Source organism: Eumetopias jubatus, unplaced genomic scaffold (genome assembly GCF_037043125.1).
Source record: "Eumetopias jubatus isolate StellerSeaLion01/CBP00866 unplaced genomic scaffold, mEumJub1_p1.0 scaffold_11, whole genome shotgun sequence".
Taxonomy (NCBI): Eukaryota; Metazoa; Chordata; class Mammalia; order Carnivora; family Otariidae; genus Eumetopias; species Eumetopias jubatus.
This window is the reverse complement of record NW_028274817.1, coordinates 90,778,197-90,793,815: the sequence shown is the minus strand read 5'-3', so window position 1 is coordinate 90,793,815 and position 15,619 is coordinate 90,778,197. Positions and strand designations below refer to the sequence as shown.

Below are 15,619 nucleotides of genomic sequence, written 5' to 3'. Positions count from 1 at the left end.
GAAGGAAAGGACACAGTTGTGTTTTTTCATTCACAGGTCTCTAGTCACTGAGTTATAGTTTGATATCAGAGAGGAGAATGGGTTTATATAAATAAGAGGGTCAGGGTGTAAAGGCAACAAAAAATTAGGCGTTAACCTATTGATTTCAGATATTTGCAGTTCAGTATAATGGGCAAGAAACAGTACCAAGGCTTCAACTCAAGCAAAGATCAGCAAACTTTTTGTGTGAAGGGCCAGAAGGTAAATATTTTCGGCTTTGCGGGCCATGTGGTCTCTGCTGCAACTACTCACCTCTACCCTTACATGTCGTGTGAAAACTGCTACAGACAATATTTAAATGAGTGGGCATGGCTGTATTCCCAAAAAACTTTATTTATAAAAACAGACAGTGGGCCAATTCGGCCAATGGGCCAAAGTTTACTAAACCCTGACCTAGAGTTCCAAATCAGTGGTTCTCTAACATTAATGTACCTCAGGATCCCTTGAAGGGCTGTTAAAAGAGAGATTGCTGGGCTCCACCCCGTTGCTTCTGATCTGTAAGGCTGGGCTGGGGCCTGAGAATCCCCATTTCTAACAAGTTCCCAGGTGATACTGCCGCGCCTGCTCAGAATGAAGTCCACACTTTGAGAGCCCCTGCTCTAGACCTTACTACTAAACAAGAAGTTCAATATTTTAAGTAACTGCCACAGTTCGCATCTGATTGGCCACAGAAATTTGTTACTTGTAGTAAGTTCCAAACTTCAAAGCTCAAATACAATTAAATAACTCAAAGAGAAGCAAGGGGAAACATACTAGCCAGGATTTTTTTTTTCTTCAGTGTAAACATTGTCCCACCAGTAAAATACACATAATTCATCCTCAAATCTCTTTATTCAACATTTTCACATAGCATGTTCTAAGTCCTATAAAGAGCTGAGAAGTGTTAAGCTCTAGAAATCAAACAAAATACAACCAGTATTAAAGACAAAGGTAAATGATTCTTGCAAAATCAAAAAGAAAATTCAATGCAGCCCATTTCTAAGAAGTGCTTCATCTCAATAAAATCAAAATAATAATATATGTAAGATAGCTTAAGACTTCTGAAGAATTGTGTCATTTTATTGTAAGAATCTAATGAGTTAGATAATACAGCCTTTACTATCCTTCTTTTACAAGATGAAACTGAGGAAAACAAACTAAGTGGTGATCTGTCACGATTACTTTAAAAAAACCCTTAAAATACTATTTTTCCTGGTAAGTTTTAAGCCGCATTTATCAAATCCAACTTTTACATGTCTTTTCAGGACTATGTCTATGAATGTGTCTTCATGGGGAAAAACATCATTCTAATAACATCTTCAAGTCCATATTCACATTCATGGGCCTAATTCTGAAGCCACTCCCCGCACATCTAACCAAGAAGCCTGAACTTTAATCAGATGGCAATTTAAAGCACACTCGACCTTTAGTGTAAGTGGGTCATAGATTATGGAAGTATGATGATCCCTTCCAGCAGTACAATAGAAACACTCGGCAATGGGAGAAATACTATTAATGAAGATAATCCAAAAAGTAGAGCAGCAAGCCTAGAATCTCCCTCTCCAGATACCCATGTTCTTTCTGCAATCATGATAATGAAAATGTATTCATTTGAATAGATATTTACACAGATCAGTTTCACATCCATTATAAGAGGTAAATGTTTGAAAAAAAGGAAGGAAAGAAAGAAGCAAAACCCACAATGCATATGGTCAGTAGAGGTTTTTTCCATTCCTATTAGCATGCTTTTAAAAGTATTATATAAGTTGATTATAATGTGAGATAATTACATTCTCACTCTAACCTGCGATCTGAATACTCCAGGAACATTTTTTTTTAATTTACATGAAACATAATTAAAGAAAGCCCTCAGTGAAAACACCTTCTTGTTTGTTTTACAAGTATCTATTTTACAAGTGACTAAATTAAAGAAAAAGATATTAAAAAGGTCATTTCAAATTCAATGCCATTTATTACTGCTGGGACACTCAGTTAAGATGATATTAAACCTAAGAAGACTAGTAAATATTCTATATAAATAAAAGTAGACCATTCTGTTTCTGAGATAATGGCTCAGATGTAAGTCAACAAAAACTTCAAACCTAAATAATGCAATATTAATCATACTGTTTATGGATTATAACAGGAAAGGTTGCCTTCTACTGTCCTCTGAAGCCAACCTGGAGAGGTATTTTCATCAAAGTAAGTGGTCTAAATAGATTCCAACGTGATCATTCTTCTGCCTGACAATGTAATATGGCCCTAGTGGATGAAATGCTGCTCTGTAAATGTAGGGAATTTAGAGTCAGTGCCCAACTGTGTCAGAGACTGCCAACTTTAGGATCTTCTTACCTCATTTTGCTCACTGTTAAAATGTGGACACTGCTACCATAATAAAATTTGGGGAAGTTACATAAAAGAACATTATAATATTCACAAATCCTGCATATGGCTATTTCCTAAATATATACTCTTGGATTTTTGTTGTCTCGTTTCTGAAATTTCACATTATGAACAATTAATTCATCTGTCAAATGCCCAAATGAGAAGACAAAAGCTGTGATACAAAATTCCCTCTTTTAACATAGTCTTTGGAGCTTTTCACAACACTGCAAAATTATAATCTAGAACAGTCTTGCAAACAAATTACAAAAAGCTCTAAGCTCAACACTATCTTTCCTACGTACATAACAGGCAGTGACAGGGTTTTTTTAAGCCACAAAGCACTCTAAGTAGTGTAGGTCTACTACCACAAAATATACTGAGTAAAATGGGTTTCAAACACAAAATAGAACCTGAAGAAGTTTTGTTTACATCACACACACACACACACACACGCACACACCCTAATCCCAAACAGGGACTCTATCAGGGGCGCTTTGAGAAGTCCTAAAATATACAGAGATGGGGCACCTGGGTGGCTCAGTTGGTTAAGCGACTGCCTTCGGCTCAGGTTATGATCCTGGAGTCCCGGGATTGAGTCCCGCATCGGGCTCCCTGCTCAGCAGGGAGTCTGTTTCTCCCTCTGACCTTCTTCCCTCTCGTGCTATCTCTCATTCTCTCTCTCTCAAATAAATAAAATCTTTAAAAAATAAAAAATAAAATAAAATATACAGAGATGGCACATCACAACTCTCCAATTAGGGATAGATAAATCTCTAGCTAAAGCTAGTGATTTTCCCCCTAACTTTATTAAAGCTAGTATTTTAAATAATCTTTCATATTCTGAAAATTTCTAGTACATTCTCAACTCGATTTTCATCCACTCTCTAGGCAATAAGCAAGCATGAAGGAAATCATTTTTTTTTTTTTTTTAGGAACTCCACATTTATATTGCTTCTGGTGAGACAATCTTAAAAAAATTTTGATGGGTTTCTTCCCTTTAACCTAGGATTGAAAAAATCCAAAAGCAGTAAAAAAATAATAAAAATACATTTAAAACCCACAAAAAACTAAATGTATAGCATTTCCCCATGTAACGGTGAAAACAGTTCAGTGAACTGGCCTCAGTGTCTACGTTTTTCAGAAACAACCTACTCATTATGAGGCTACTCAGACCACTTGAAGAATATCCCAACCTTGATGGTAAACAATAGGAACTGGACAGTAAGCTCCAGTTTCATTTTTAATCTACAACAGGAACAGCAAATTACAGCCTGAGAGCTAAATCTAACCACCTATTTTTGTAGATAAAGTTTTATTGGAATACAGCCACACTCATTTGTTTTGGTATGGCTGTCTTCACGCTACAATGGTAGAGTTGAGTAGCTGTGACAGATGCTGTATGGCTCACAAAGCCTAAAATATTTACTATCTGGTAGTTTACAGAGAGTTTGCCAACCCTTGGTATACAATATCTAAAACTGATGAAAATCAGTATAAACAGGTCCATGAGATAAAAGGTTAACTAATAACCCATAAAATTTACTTTTATTTATATTACAGTGTATTGAACAGATTCTATAGGCAAACTCTGATACTACTCACCTGATTAAAAGCATTCTAACCCTCATACACTGTTGGCGGGAATGTAAAATGGCATGACAGCTTTGGGAAATAGTCTGGCAGTTCCTCAAAATGTTAAACACAGAGTTACCATTTGACCCAGCAATTCTACTCCTACATATATACCCAAGAGAAATAAAAATGTATGTCCACACAAAAACTTGTAGGTCAATGTCCACAGCGGGATTATTTATGATAGCCAAAGGATGAAAACCACCCAAATGGCCCATCAACTGATGAATGGAACAGCAAAATGCGGTATATCCACACAAGGGAATATTACTGGGCCTTAAAGATGAAGTACCAAAACATCTACAACTTGGATAAACTTTGAAAACATTACGCTCAAAGAAGCAGTCGCAAAAGACCACATATGGTATGATTCCATTTATATGCAATGTCCAGAACAGACACATCTGTAGAGATAGAAGGTAGATCGGTTGTTACTTAGGGTTAGGGAAAGATGGGGTTGAGAGCTAACATATACAGGGTTTCTTTTTGGGGTGATGAAAATGTTTGGAAATTTCTTGTGACGGTTGCACAACTCTGTGAATATACTAAATCCCACTGAATTGTACACTTTACATTGGTGAATTGTATGGTTTGTGAATCACATCTCAATAAAGTTGTTACCAAAAAAATGCATTCTATTAACCTGCTGGAACATCTAAAATCAGACTGTTAGAATCTTATATTTAGGACTAGCCCTGAAAAGACAACCTCTGTTCACACTAAATGACAAGCAGTAAAACAGTACTGAAGAGCAGGCGCCTAGATGGGTCATATATAACCAGGTGTGAATCCCCATGCTGCCGCTTAGTATTATTGACACTTTGCCCAGGGCAAGTTACTGATCTTGCTCAGCTTCCTCATCGGTTAAAGGGGAGAGGGTGATTGCCTCAAAGGGAAGGCTGGTGGCCAAGATTAAATTAGAAAAATATAAACAATTTAACACTGTGTCCAGCACATAATGAACACTCAAGCTATAGAATTTGAGAACCAAAAGAAGAAAAAAAAATTCCTAACATTATCCCTAAAAACTTTAATTTTATGCTTATTGTTTGAATTTCTTATATATGTTATCTGTGTCACTAAACTAAAATAGGAGCTGTGAACCCAAAATTGCTCTAAAAAATAAGGTTCGTTATTTAAAAAATAGGATAAACATTTTTTAAGCTTCATAAGATTTAACTTTCCCAACCTGTATTCCTCTACTCTGTTTTCTAAATGAGGAAACAGGCATAAAAAGATGACATGAGTTCCCCAAGAAGAAGACTAACAAATCATTCAAGCCTGACCTCCTCTGTAAAGATTTCCCCAACTTCCTTTTACGACTAGGAGGTCACAGTCTGGACTGCTTACTTAACACTCCTTCAACAACAACTGAGTACTTACTGTGTGTCAGTTACCGAGTTACACGAAGGATACTAGGTTAACAACAAGTCAGAAGCAACCTTGGCTTTAACAGGAGGTAATGCCTAGTTACATAAGATTTAAACAATCTGTCAACTTCTCCCATTGACAGAGAGCTCCTTGAGGCCATAGAACTCAAGTATTTGGTGAATAACGGGGCACCTGGCTGGCTCAGTCAGTGGAGCACCCGACACTTGATCTCAGGGTCGTGAGTTTGAGCCCAACATTGGGGGTAGAGTTCACTTAAAAATACATTAAAAATATTTTAAAAAATGATAATGGCAATTAAAATAACAACTACCTTTAGTCATTTTACACAGATCATGTTATTTAATCCTCACAACAATCCTGCAAGGCATATACTATCATCCTCATTTTACAGATAAAGAAACAGACTCAGAGAGGTTAACTAACTTGGCCAGGGCCACACAGCTAGAAATGAACGCATAAATGAACAAATGAAGAAACTGTTAGCACCACTAACAATTTTACCCACATGATAGGAAAGAATGTTCATTTCACCATATTATTTATGTAATAGAGCCTGTGTTTAGCACTGAGAAAGTGCACATTTGGAAATTGTTGAAACTTATCCATATAGCTGCCAAAAGTAATTTGAGTATCTCAGAGACATTCTAGAAATAAAAAATACTTATGCTGCACTTTGCAATCACTAATCCATGCAAATAGCTTGTGAAGTGGCTATCATTCTTTCTATAAAGAAGAAGAAAATGGCCACACTGTGCCCAAAGGCTACCAGATCACATCTTAGGGGGCTGCCTCACAAGCTACAAAACAATGTCGATCCATATGTCTGGGGGAAAGTACATACCAAGGGTAAGCAGAAAGGCTGAAAATCTATGATGTTTCCTAAAAACACAAATTAGATTCCATAAAACAGCAGTGGTATAATGGTAACCTGCCCATCTTAGCAGGGCTAGAGACCTCGTAATTGCATTAATAACATCAAGAGTATTTTAATAAAACATCAGAATCTGCATATAGCTAGGCAGTTATATTTCTATCTTAGATTTAAATATATCAAGATACTCTAAACTCGGGGTTACAATTAAAAGCCTGAAATACAGACTCGACATAGCAGAGTTTGGATATTATTAAACTACACAGAGAGAGAACACAGTCACCATTCCAAACTGTAAATGATTCAAATATTCAAAAGAATGGTAACAAAGCAAAAAAAAAATGTGTATTAAAAGAAATAAAGACTTGGAGCCTGGGTGGCTCAGTCGTTAAGTGTCAGCCTTCAGCTCAGGTCATGATCCCAGGGTCCTGGGGTTGAGACCTATCTTGGGCTCCCTGCTCCGCGGGAAGCCTGCTTCTCCCTCTCCCACTCCCCCAGCTTGTGTTCCCTCTCTCGCTGTGTCTCTGTCAAATAAATAAACAAAATCTTTAAAAAAAAAAAGAAAGAAGAAAGACTGGAAAAAATAATGAGCAACAGCTCAGTGATTGAACACGGATGTTAAAATGAAATAATGTGCACTTACATACCAAAAAATTGGCTAAGTACAATAAAGTAATCATTTCTTATTGTGAATGGGTGTGCACAACTACAAAAAGCCAATGAACAAAGTTAATTGGGGGGGGGTAGAAGGACATTAACTACACTCATCCCAAGGGGACCCAAAACCTTGAGACAAGGAAGTATGCAGTTCCCTGTGGGGAAGGGATTTAAGAAAATAAGAATGGTTTGACTAATATCAAGAACTTAAAGTAAATGTAAAATTTACCATGTCATTTCATTAAAGGCTTCCGTTTAATTGAAAGTTAGGCACCAAGCTGAGGAATGAAAAACACCTAATCTTAGGAAAACCAAATGGTTTTACCTAAAAGCCAGCCATCAGAATCTACAAAACACAATTATAATGAAAAAGAAACCAGCTCCTTTTTTTTTACCCTAAATATGCTGTTGAGATGGATTCACAGAAAAATACTGCATTGCCAACATGCACAGAACCTTGCTTTTCAGTCACACCATGAATTGATATTTAACATATTCATTTTGATAGATGTTTTAAATTGCCTCTCTGCTATAAACAAGACTTTTTTTTTTGATCGTCCATCACAGTGTGTTGGCATTTTACATTATTGATCCTCCCCACTTTAAAACTTCTGTGACATCCAGCTATCCTGACTTTTCTAGCTCAGTGCATTACACAGCAAACCACAGCTCTCCAGCTTAGTCACCTGTCAAGAACTCATTCACTCAGTTTCACTTCCTACACCTTCACTGTCATTCCAGACCTCTCACCCGAACTCCAGTTCAGCATTTCCAGTGATGTCTGCTTACAAATGGCTTGCACTCAACTCAAAGCTACAATAACCAATCCATACCATGGAATACTGGGCAGCGGTTTAAGAGGAGACAGTTTGACAGAGGCATAGATGGATATGGAAAGGTCATCAGAGACAGTGTTTTTCAATGAAAAATTAATATTTCAGCAGTGTACAAATATCCCATTCTGTTTTTTAGACAAAGACCTTCCAGAAAGATGCACAAGAACTGGACAACGGTTACCTCTGGAGAATAGGGCCATGGATGGTGGGAGAACGGAGAGAGAGACGCATTTACCTCTGTACCGTCTAGATCTTAAAATTAATTTTATAATGACTAGTCAATTTATAAAGAAAGTAATAGAAAATTATTAAATCTCAACATTGCAAATAGATATTAACTTCCTTTAAGCCAAACTAGCTTCAGACACGAAATCTTCCTGGTGTGGACGAAGGGAGACTCTCCCTATACTGACTCGGCTCTATGACCAGTCATACCAGAATACCATAATGGCCATGAGGGTAATTACATTGCACTCAGTTCAAAGTGGGGATACCCAGACACTGGGTGACCCCAGGAGAGAAAGAAGAGAGCAGGTCCTGTCGCACCTTGAACCCTGTTGCATGAATTCAGAGCCATATCTGGTGGTTTTAGAATCTGCACCGCCAGTTGCAACTAAAAAATAAAACCCAAAATGCTAGAGCTGCACACCCCATCAGCTCGTTGGCTGGGGTCAGGGACCTGCTCTGCAGCAGTAACTCAGTCACTTGCCTATTTAGGTGTGCAGTGCTGGCTGACAGCCGAGACACTTACAACTCAGCAGCTGCGGTTCAGCACACGGTTTTCAGAGTCAGTGAGAACAACTGCAGGATTTTTAGCACAGGATATAGGAATAACCACCCGTGGAAACCACCCCACCCCACTCCAAACAGACACCTATCTCTGACACTTCATTACTTCTGGTTTGGCAAGTTAGGAGTCATTAATCAACGATTCTGTTTGTTGGGGCAGGGGAATGGAAAGGAAAAACCTGGAGAGTAAAAGGCGTAGAGAAAGTTCCAAAACAAATTGTATTTTGGATGGATGGGCAAGATTCTATTATTTCCATGGCTAAAGAATGCAGAGACTTATCAGTTTGGTGACAAACGTGGATATCTCATTAACGAGAAAGACAAAAAGAAAAATGAAATGGGTGAAACAATGAATAGTCGTATGGAACCTCTAATGAAGGGGTGAAAAATAGAACTAGGGTGTCGAACAATTAAAATTTCCTGTAAATAAGCTCTGAAAATGAAAGCATGGGCCTCACTTTAAAGAAACCCGATGTAGCATTTTTAACAACTGGAATCGGCAGCAGAATGCAGCATGAAATGAATGGACTTTGGAACCAGTTGCAATTCCATGTGATCTTGGGCAAGTTACCCCTCTCTGAATCGCAGTGTTTTCTGAAAAACAGGTATAATTAGAGGAGATAATATATGTAAAGTGCCTCACATTAGAGGGCATAAATGTCAATTCCCCTTATGAAGTAAGAATTAAGTGATAAAAAGATTTTTGTTTTTACCTTTAAACAATCTTATGTCAAAGTTCTTTTAAACAGTGCTTTTGGCAAATTTAAAATGTGAAAACATTTACAAAAATGCACTAATTCAAGAACAATCTCAAAAAGGAAGACATACTTGCTTCTTTAATTTGTTGAGTGGAGCTACAGCTGGGGACGGTAAAAGAATTTTCAATTTAAAGGAAATATCCAGGAACACAATTTAAGGCACATGAGAGGTAGTTCGTCAGGTGAAATGTTGCAGCTTCAAGGGGGAAAATGGAGGGGGGCGAAGTGCACGTCAAGGACATAGAAGCAGGTCACAGTCATAGAATGCAAGGGAGTCACAGGAATTCTTTATAAAGACAACGGGCCAACGACACTTCAGAAACTCCAAGTGCTAAGGCAGTCTGTGGAGAGCAGGCATGAGGAAGACTCCGAGAAAGCCGTGCACATGCAGAAAAGCTCAGTTCCCTCCAAATTGTCCCAGAAGCCAACTCCATCATCAGGAATCAACACCGCTTACCTACTCCCCAAAAGGCCTGCCACGTGCAGGCTTCCACACCGTGTTTAACAGGTTTTTCTTCTGTGGAACTGCAGCTAATCCCCCTTGGCTTGAATCTTTCTGGGCCACCAACAGGCTAGCTGGTTACTGTGTTTCTTCTACCTTGCTAGATGACTGTCACCCTGATCAAGCACTTCTTTCATGAAACATCTACGCATTTCTGGTAAATTCCTGGTTCCTTCGGGCTCATACTTTTCCAGACACTAAAAACTAATTTGCCTACAATGTCTAGATACAATTTCCAAGAAAGATGTTCCAACGTATTGTAACGTTCCCCTCTGTGGTACTGGAAATCCAAATCAGTGGGTGAACCAATATATGTGCAAGCCATGGTGATTAGTAAAAAGAGTAAAGCTGAATTTTTCGTCATGTTAAATTACATATTTTACAAATGATTAATCCAGTGTTTACAAAAAGGCTGCATTTAACTCAATTCTCTGGTAAACGGTGTTAACGGAACTGCAAGTGTGGACTTGAAGTATATAAGCAACATAACCACACGCTTAATAGAGTATATGTGCAAACACAATCCATACTGAACTGATAAATCTCTTAATATTAAATTAAGTCGTTGTAGTGGACAGCCATCATCAACTGCTAATTGAAGCAATCCTCGTTCCATGTTATTCCAAACATCAGTCACTGTGTTAGCATCAGACGAGCATCATAAATCAATGTGAATCTTAAAAGACCCAAGAAATCAAAGCCACACACAGGCTGAAACAAAATTCTGACACACCAGGGCTCAGAGACACAGCATAGAGGAGATGAAATCCCCGTTTTCGTCTCTTGGCTTCAATACCTCCCAAAAAGCATTTGTTCTACTTTTCAAAACCTGTAAGCCTCTGAAAAGCCAGTCCCAAAATATTACAGACATCACCTAAGTTTCAAACCAATGATTCAATCGTAGCTGCACATTAGAATCACTTAGAGAGCTTTCAAAAAATACCAGTGTCCAGGACCCACTCCCAGAGATTCTGATTTTATTGCTCTGACACAGGGCCCCGGCATTGATATTTTTTAAAAGCTCCCCTGGTGATTCTAATATGCAGCCAGGTGGAGAGCCACTGCTTCAAACTAATACAGCCTTTTGGGACAATAATTGCTCTGAAGTTGATAAACATGCTTTTTGCCTTTTAATGAGATTTTATTAAAACTACTCAATTCATTCCATAGCTAATGAGCAACCGTTACATCGCAGGCCCTGTGTTAAGTAATGGAGAAAGATATATATGTGTTCCCTGCCCTCAAGAAGCTTCCTATTCGCTAGGTAGAGAAACTCGTGAATAAGAAACTGTAATTAAATATGGTAAGTGCTCTCAAGGTACAAGCAAATTCAGCATGCCTCACAAACTTGCATGTCATCCTTGAGCAGGGGTCATGCTGCATCATTCCAAATTTAGTGTATGTCCTACCAAAGCAGGAAAGTCAGAAGTTACAGGTTACTAAGAATCCTAAATACCAGGGCAAATAGGCAGCCCATACAAGGTGAAAACGGTGTGCCTTTTGCTATTTTCTTTCACAGACACTCCTGTACCATGAAGGTAGGCATTTCTAAGCTTTAATTTGGATGAATCATCTTTAAAATTGCCTTCATGTAATATTACTGATTGTACACTTACCTCTAAAGCAAAAGATACAGTAAATGATCACGGCATAAAAATAAGCCAATTGCCTGCATTTGCATAAAATCTTTCTTTCCCAATTGCTACATTTGAGAGGATGAGAAGTTTTGGGACTAGGATAAGGTCCCATTATTGGCGATTTGTTTCAGTCACTTGAAAGATGTGACACAGGAAAATGTTATGGAAACAATGGGCATTCAAAGGTGCTTTTGTTAAGATTTTCAAAAATAAGAAACACGGGGAAAGAGTTTTTTTTTTTTTTTAATGAAATGGCATCTTCCCAATATTCCTAATGAATCAGGCTCATGATACCCTCGCAGACACTGGATGAATGAGTGAGTCGATAAGCAGTGAGGTAGGGGAGCGAGTGGGTGGTCAAATGATCTTGAAAACTGAAATCCGTTTTGAAGTACCTCAGTGGAAATTTAAGCCTATTAACACCTAAGGGTCAAAAACAATTTGTGATACTAATTTGGTATACAAGAAAATCACAATTCTAGAGAACTTGGATAGAAATCAACGAAAAGGTTTCCAGTACAAGTGAACATCTTCAAGGCCTTTCTGTTTAAAGCTACAGTTGAACAAATGCTAAGTTAAAATGTATGCTGTCAAGGTCCCTGCAAGAAAATCTCAAGTGAATTTCAATTTCCAGATCAATATATGCTGAGACAATTTACCGGAGAAACCTTCAACCTTTACACAGGGTGAGGACCACTATCATTACATTCTTTACCATGAAGGCTACCTTGAATTCATTATTTCACGAAATGACACATTATAAATGGCACTGACCAAGTCAGATTTTGTAGGGTATGAATGAGATTTCATGTTCACAATAGTTAAGGAAGCCATAGGGTACCTATCACCTCAGAATCAGCTTGCTCTCCCTCCTTTTGCAGCTCTGAAGCGACAGAAAAGATGAATTGAGTTCTACCAGAGGTGTTTCCTGAAAACATTCTATCAATTACAAGCCAGCAGAACACTGTGCTAATGTGATGCTGACCACTTCATTTTGATATCCAAAGAGATCATATCATCACTCTATCAGACCTTAAGGAATCAGAACTGGTTACTAACATTGATCCAATGATGGCTATATTCCGTCATCACGATATAATTAACACTTTAATTTCACATTTTCCAATTATGACTTTGCTGGCTCATTTAAAGCAAATATAACTAAGACACAACAAGTATAATTCACCCACACACACAATCATTTGGGAGCTTTTGGGAAACCCTAATTTACCTTCACCGGGTGCTAAGAATGAAGAAACCAAGGAGATTTTTTTTTAAACATGTTTGTCTCTACAGAACAGTGCTATCCACATATGGTTGTGGAGCACTTGAAATGTGGCTAGTCCAACTGAGAAACTGAATTTCCAATTTTATTTAATTTTAATTAATCAAAATTTAAATTTAGAAAGAAGTATCGATTAGGTTATTAGAAAACTTTTAGATACGTTTGGGAAAACTTGGGTGTGTGAATCTACTTTTGCAAATGCAAAGGTTATGAAACCTAAATACAGATCAAGTATTTCCGGTGAAAATTTAGCTTAGTGTCAGTTGAGATGTGTTTTTAGTGTAAAATACACACTGGATTTCAAAGACTGAGTACAAAAAGAAAGGATGTAAAATACCTCATTAATAATTTCTGCACTGATTATGTGTTGCAATGCTAATAGTTTGGATCTAGTGTGTTAAATAAAATATTTTATTAAAATTGATTGCACCTATTTGCGTCTAATTTTTTAATGTGGCCATTACAAAATTTGCATATATAAAATTTGTGTATAGAAAAATTACACGTATGTCTTGCATTATATATCTTTGGACAGCGCTGCTCTAGAGCACTTCCACAAGCACTTTACAGGGCACATTTGGATATCCTTCCTCTCCTAGACAGGCTGGTCATGTAACAATAGGGGCAAGGAGTAACATGTCCTTGTATCAGTTGGGTCTGAGCAAAGTGTGTAGCAAGCTCTACCCATAATTTCACCAAGTGAGGCAACACGGTAATACCTCAGCATAGAAGGAAAAAAATGAGTTATCAGCACTTAAACAAATTGAAATCCAGTACTGCAGACAACTTAAAAGGGATACAGCCAACTGCTCTAAGGTCTTGGTTTCATTTCCCAACTGCGGACCTTAAAATAGACAATAAAGCACCGCTTCCAAAAAGAGGTAAAATATTTCAATGGTAGCTACCTAGCGATCCTTAATAAAGCAGCAAAAATTGCTCTTAAATCTTATCTCCTCAACTTCTAAAGGCACAGAATACACGCCTAACTAGGAAATCAACTTCCGATCGCCAGCCTTTTCCCTCACAAGCAAATTAGCAGGATTGTGCACTTGGAATACTGTTTGACAAGAATGAAAAGGAAACTATTCAAAACAGATTTAAGGAATGGACAATTAGATGAGGAACTGCAGATTTAATTCTCAATCAGCACTGTGATTAATCTGATTCCCTGCTTTTCCCTAGTGTAATTATACAACACAGATGAAAGGATGAGCATTTGGACTGTCAGTTCTATATTCTAGACCAGCCCGGTGACTCAAAGCAGACGGCTCTACCACACGAACCACCACCATCCCAACAACAGTCGAGGGAAGCCTCGAACACTGATTTAACAGTCATTGCATAACGAGGCATTAAAAATTCGGATACCCCCAACTCTTTCCACGCTGGTCAACACCAGGTGAGGAATTTGCTGAAACTGAACGCACCCCGTCTGAAAATGACCCCCTCCAATCCGTGCATGGGGTGAACACAAAGGCATCTATCTAATATCCTGCACAATAGACACACACCCCACAATTAAAAACCCTGGACGTTCTCTCTCTATCGCTCCATGCAAGCAAAGGAAAATGCAAGCTGCTCTTTTCGTTAATGGTCTGTGGTACACGCAAGGTAACAATAACCCCAACTGTTCCCAGGAAGCAACTATAAAATCGGGTCTGCCACGTCCCTGGGCAACCGTCAGATAAAATGCAGACAGCGGATTTCGGCCGGCCCCACGCCTCGTGGGGTGGCCGACCTCGGCTCGGTGGCTTCCACGGATCGCTGAGAACCCCCCGGATCCTCGCCCGGCAGGAGGTCCAGGTACACGTCTATAAATACGCCCGGGTGAGGAGGACGAGGGAGGCGGAGGGGAAGGGAGGGCAGGGGGCAGGCCCAGAGCGGGTGCCGGTGCGGGAGGACCCGGGCATCACTGAAATGCATTTTTCCACACTCCCGCTCCCTCGCGTGGGGACTCACTTGCCGATCACCTCGCAGAGCTCGTACACATCCTCGAACAGCACGTCGTCGTCGGCCATGGTCCGGAGGGGACAGCGGCCGCAGCGTGGAGGGCTCCGAAATCGGGGGTGGGGGCGCCAAAGAGCTCAGTGCCCGGCCCCTGGCTCGCCTCCTCCCCTCAGGACCCGCGAGCCCTCGGTGCTGAGGACGCCCGAGTGGGGCTGCCGAGGCCCGGAGACTGCGGCGCTTTCCTCTGCGGGCGACCGCCCCGGCGCGGGCGGCGGGGCCGGGGCGCGGGAGCGAGGGCGGCCCGGGCCCGGCGCCGCCCGCCCGCCCGCTGCTCCTCGCGCTGCTCGGGCCGCGCTGCCCGGCGTGCGGATCCTCGGGGACGGCGCGGCGCCGCGCTCTCCTCTCGTCAGCCCGCGCGGGCCGCGAGGCCGCGACCGCTCCCTCTTCCGAGGCTGGCTCCGGCGCGGCGCGGGGCAGCTCAGGCTACAAGGGGGGCCGCGGCAGGACCATGGAGGGAGGATCGCCGCGGAGGGAGGTGGCGGCGGCAGATCAGCGCTGGGGACCAGGAGGCGGCGGCAGAGACGCTCCCTCCTCCTTCTCCTCCTCCCGCCGCCGCCGCCGCCCGCCTGAGAGTGGGAGGGGGCTTCGCGGGACTGGCTGTCTGTGCGGGCGGGAGTCGCGGCCGCCGCCTTCAGCTCCTCCTCCTCCGCCCCAGCCGCCGACGAGCTCGCGAGCCCCGCGCACCCGCCTCGCGCACACACGCCCTCCTCCCTCTACGGCCGCGCGGCTTCCAGAACCACAGGCCCCGCCCACTCCAGCCCGTCGGGAGGCGGTGGCCGAGGGACTGGGAACCAGGCTGAGCGGCGCATGCGCGCGCCGCGGGCCACGTCACGGCGAACGGGCGGGCGTC

At 40.9% G+C, this 15,619-nt stretch overlaps 1 protein-coding gene and 1 pseudogene across 4 annotated transcripts in view; both read right to left on the bottom strand.

Moving 5' to 3' along the window:
- Positions 1-14,976, bottom strand: part of CASK (calcium/calmodulin dependent serine protein kinase) — a 354,818-nt gene extending 339,842 nt beyond the window's left edge. For all 4 annotated transcript variants that reach the window (XM_028113495.2, XM_028113492.2, XM_028113493.2 and 1 more), the window contains exon 1: positions 14,722-14,976. In XM_028113495.2, the coding sequence (XP_027969296.1) occupies positions 14,722-14,780 (59 nt within the window). In that variant the 5' untranslated portion in view covers positions 14,781-14,976. The remainder of the gene's footprint in view (positions 1-14,721) is intronic.
- On the bottom strand, positions 11,165-11,260 carry LOC114216897 (U6 spliceosomal RNA; annotated as a pseudogene).
- Positions 14,977-15,619: the final 643 nt, after the last annotated feature.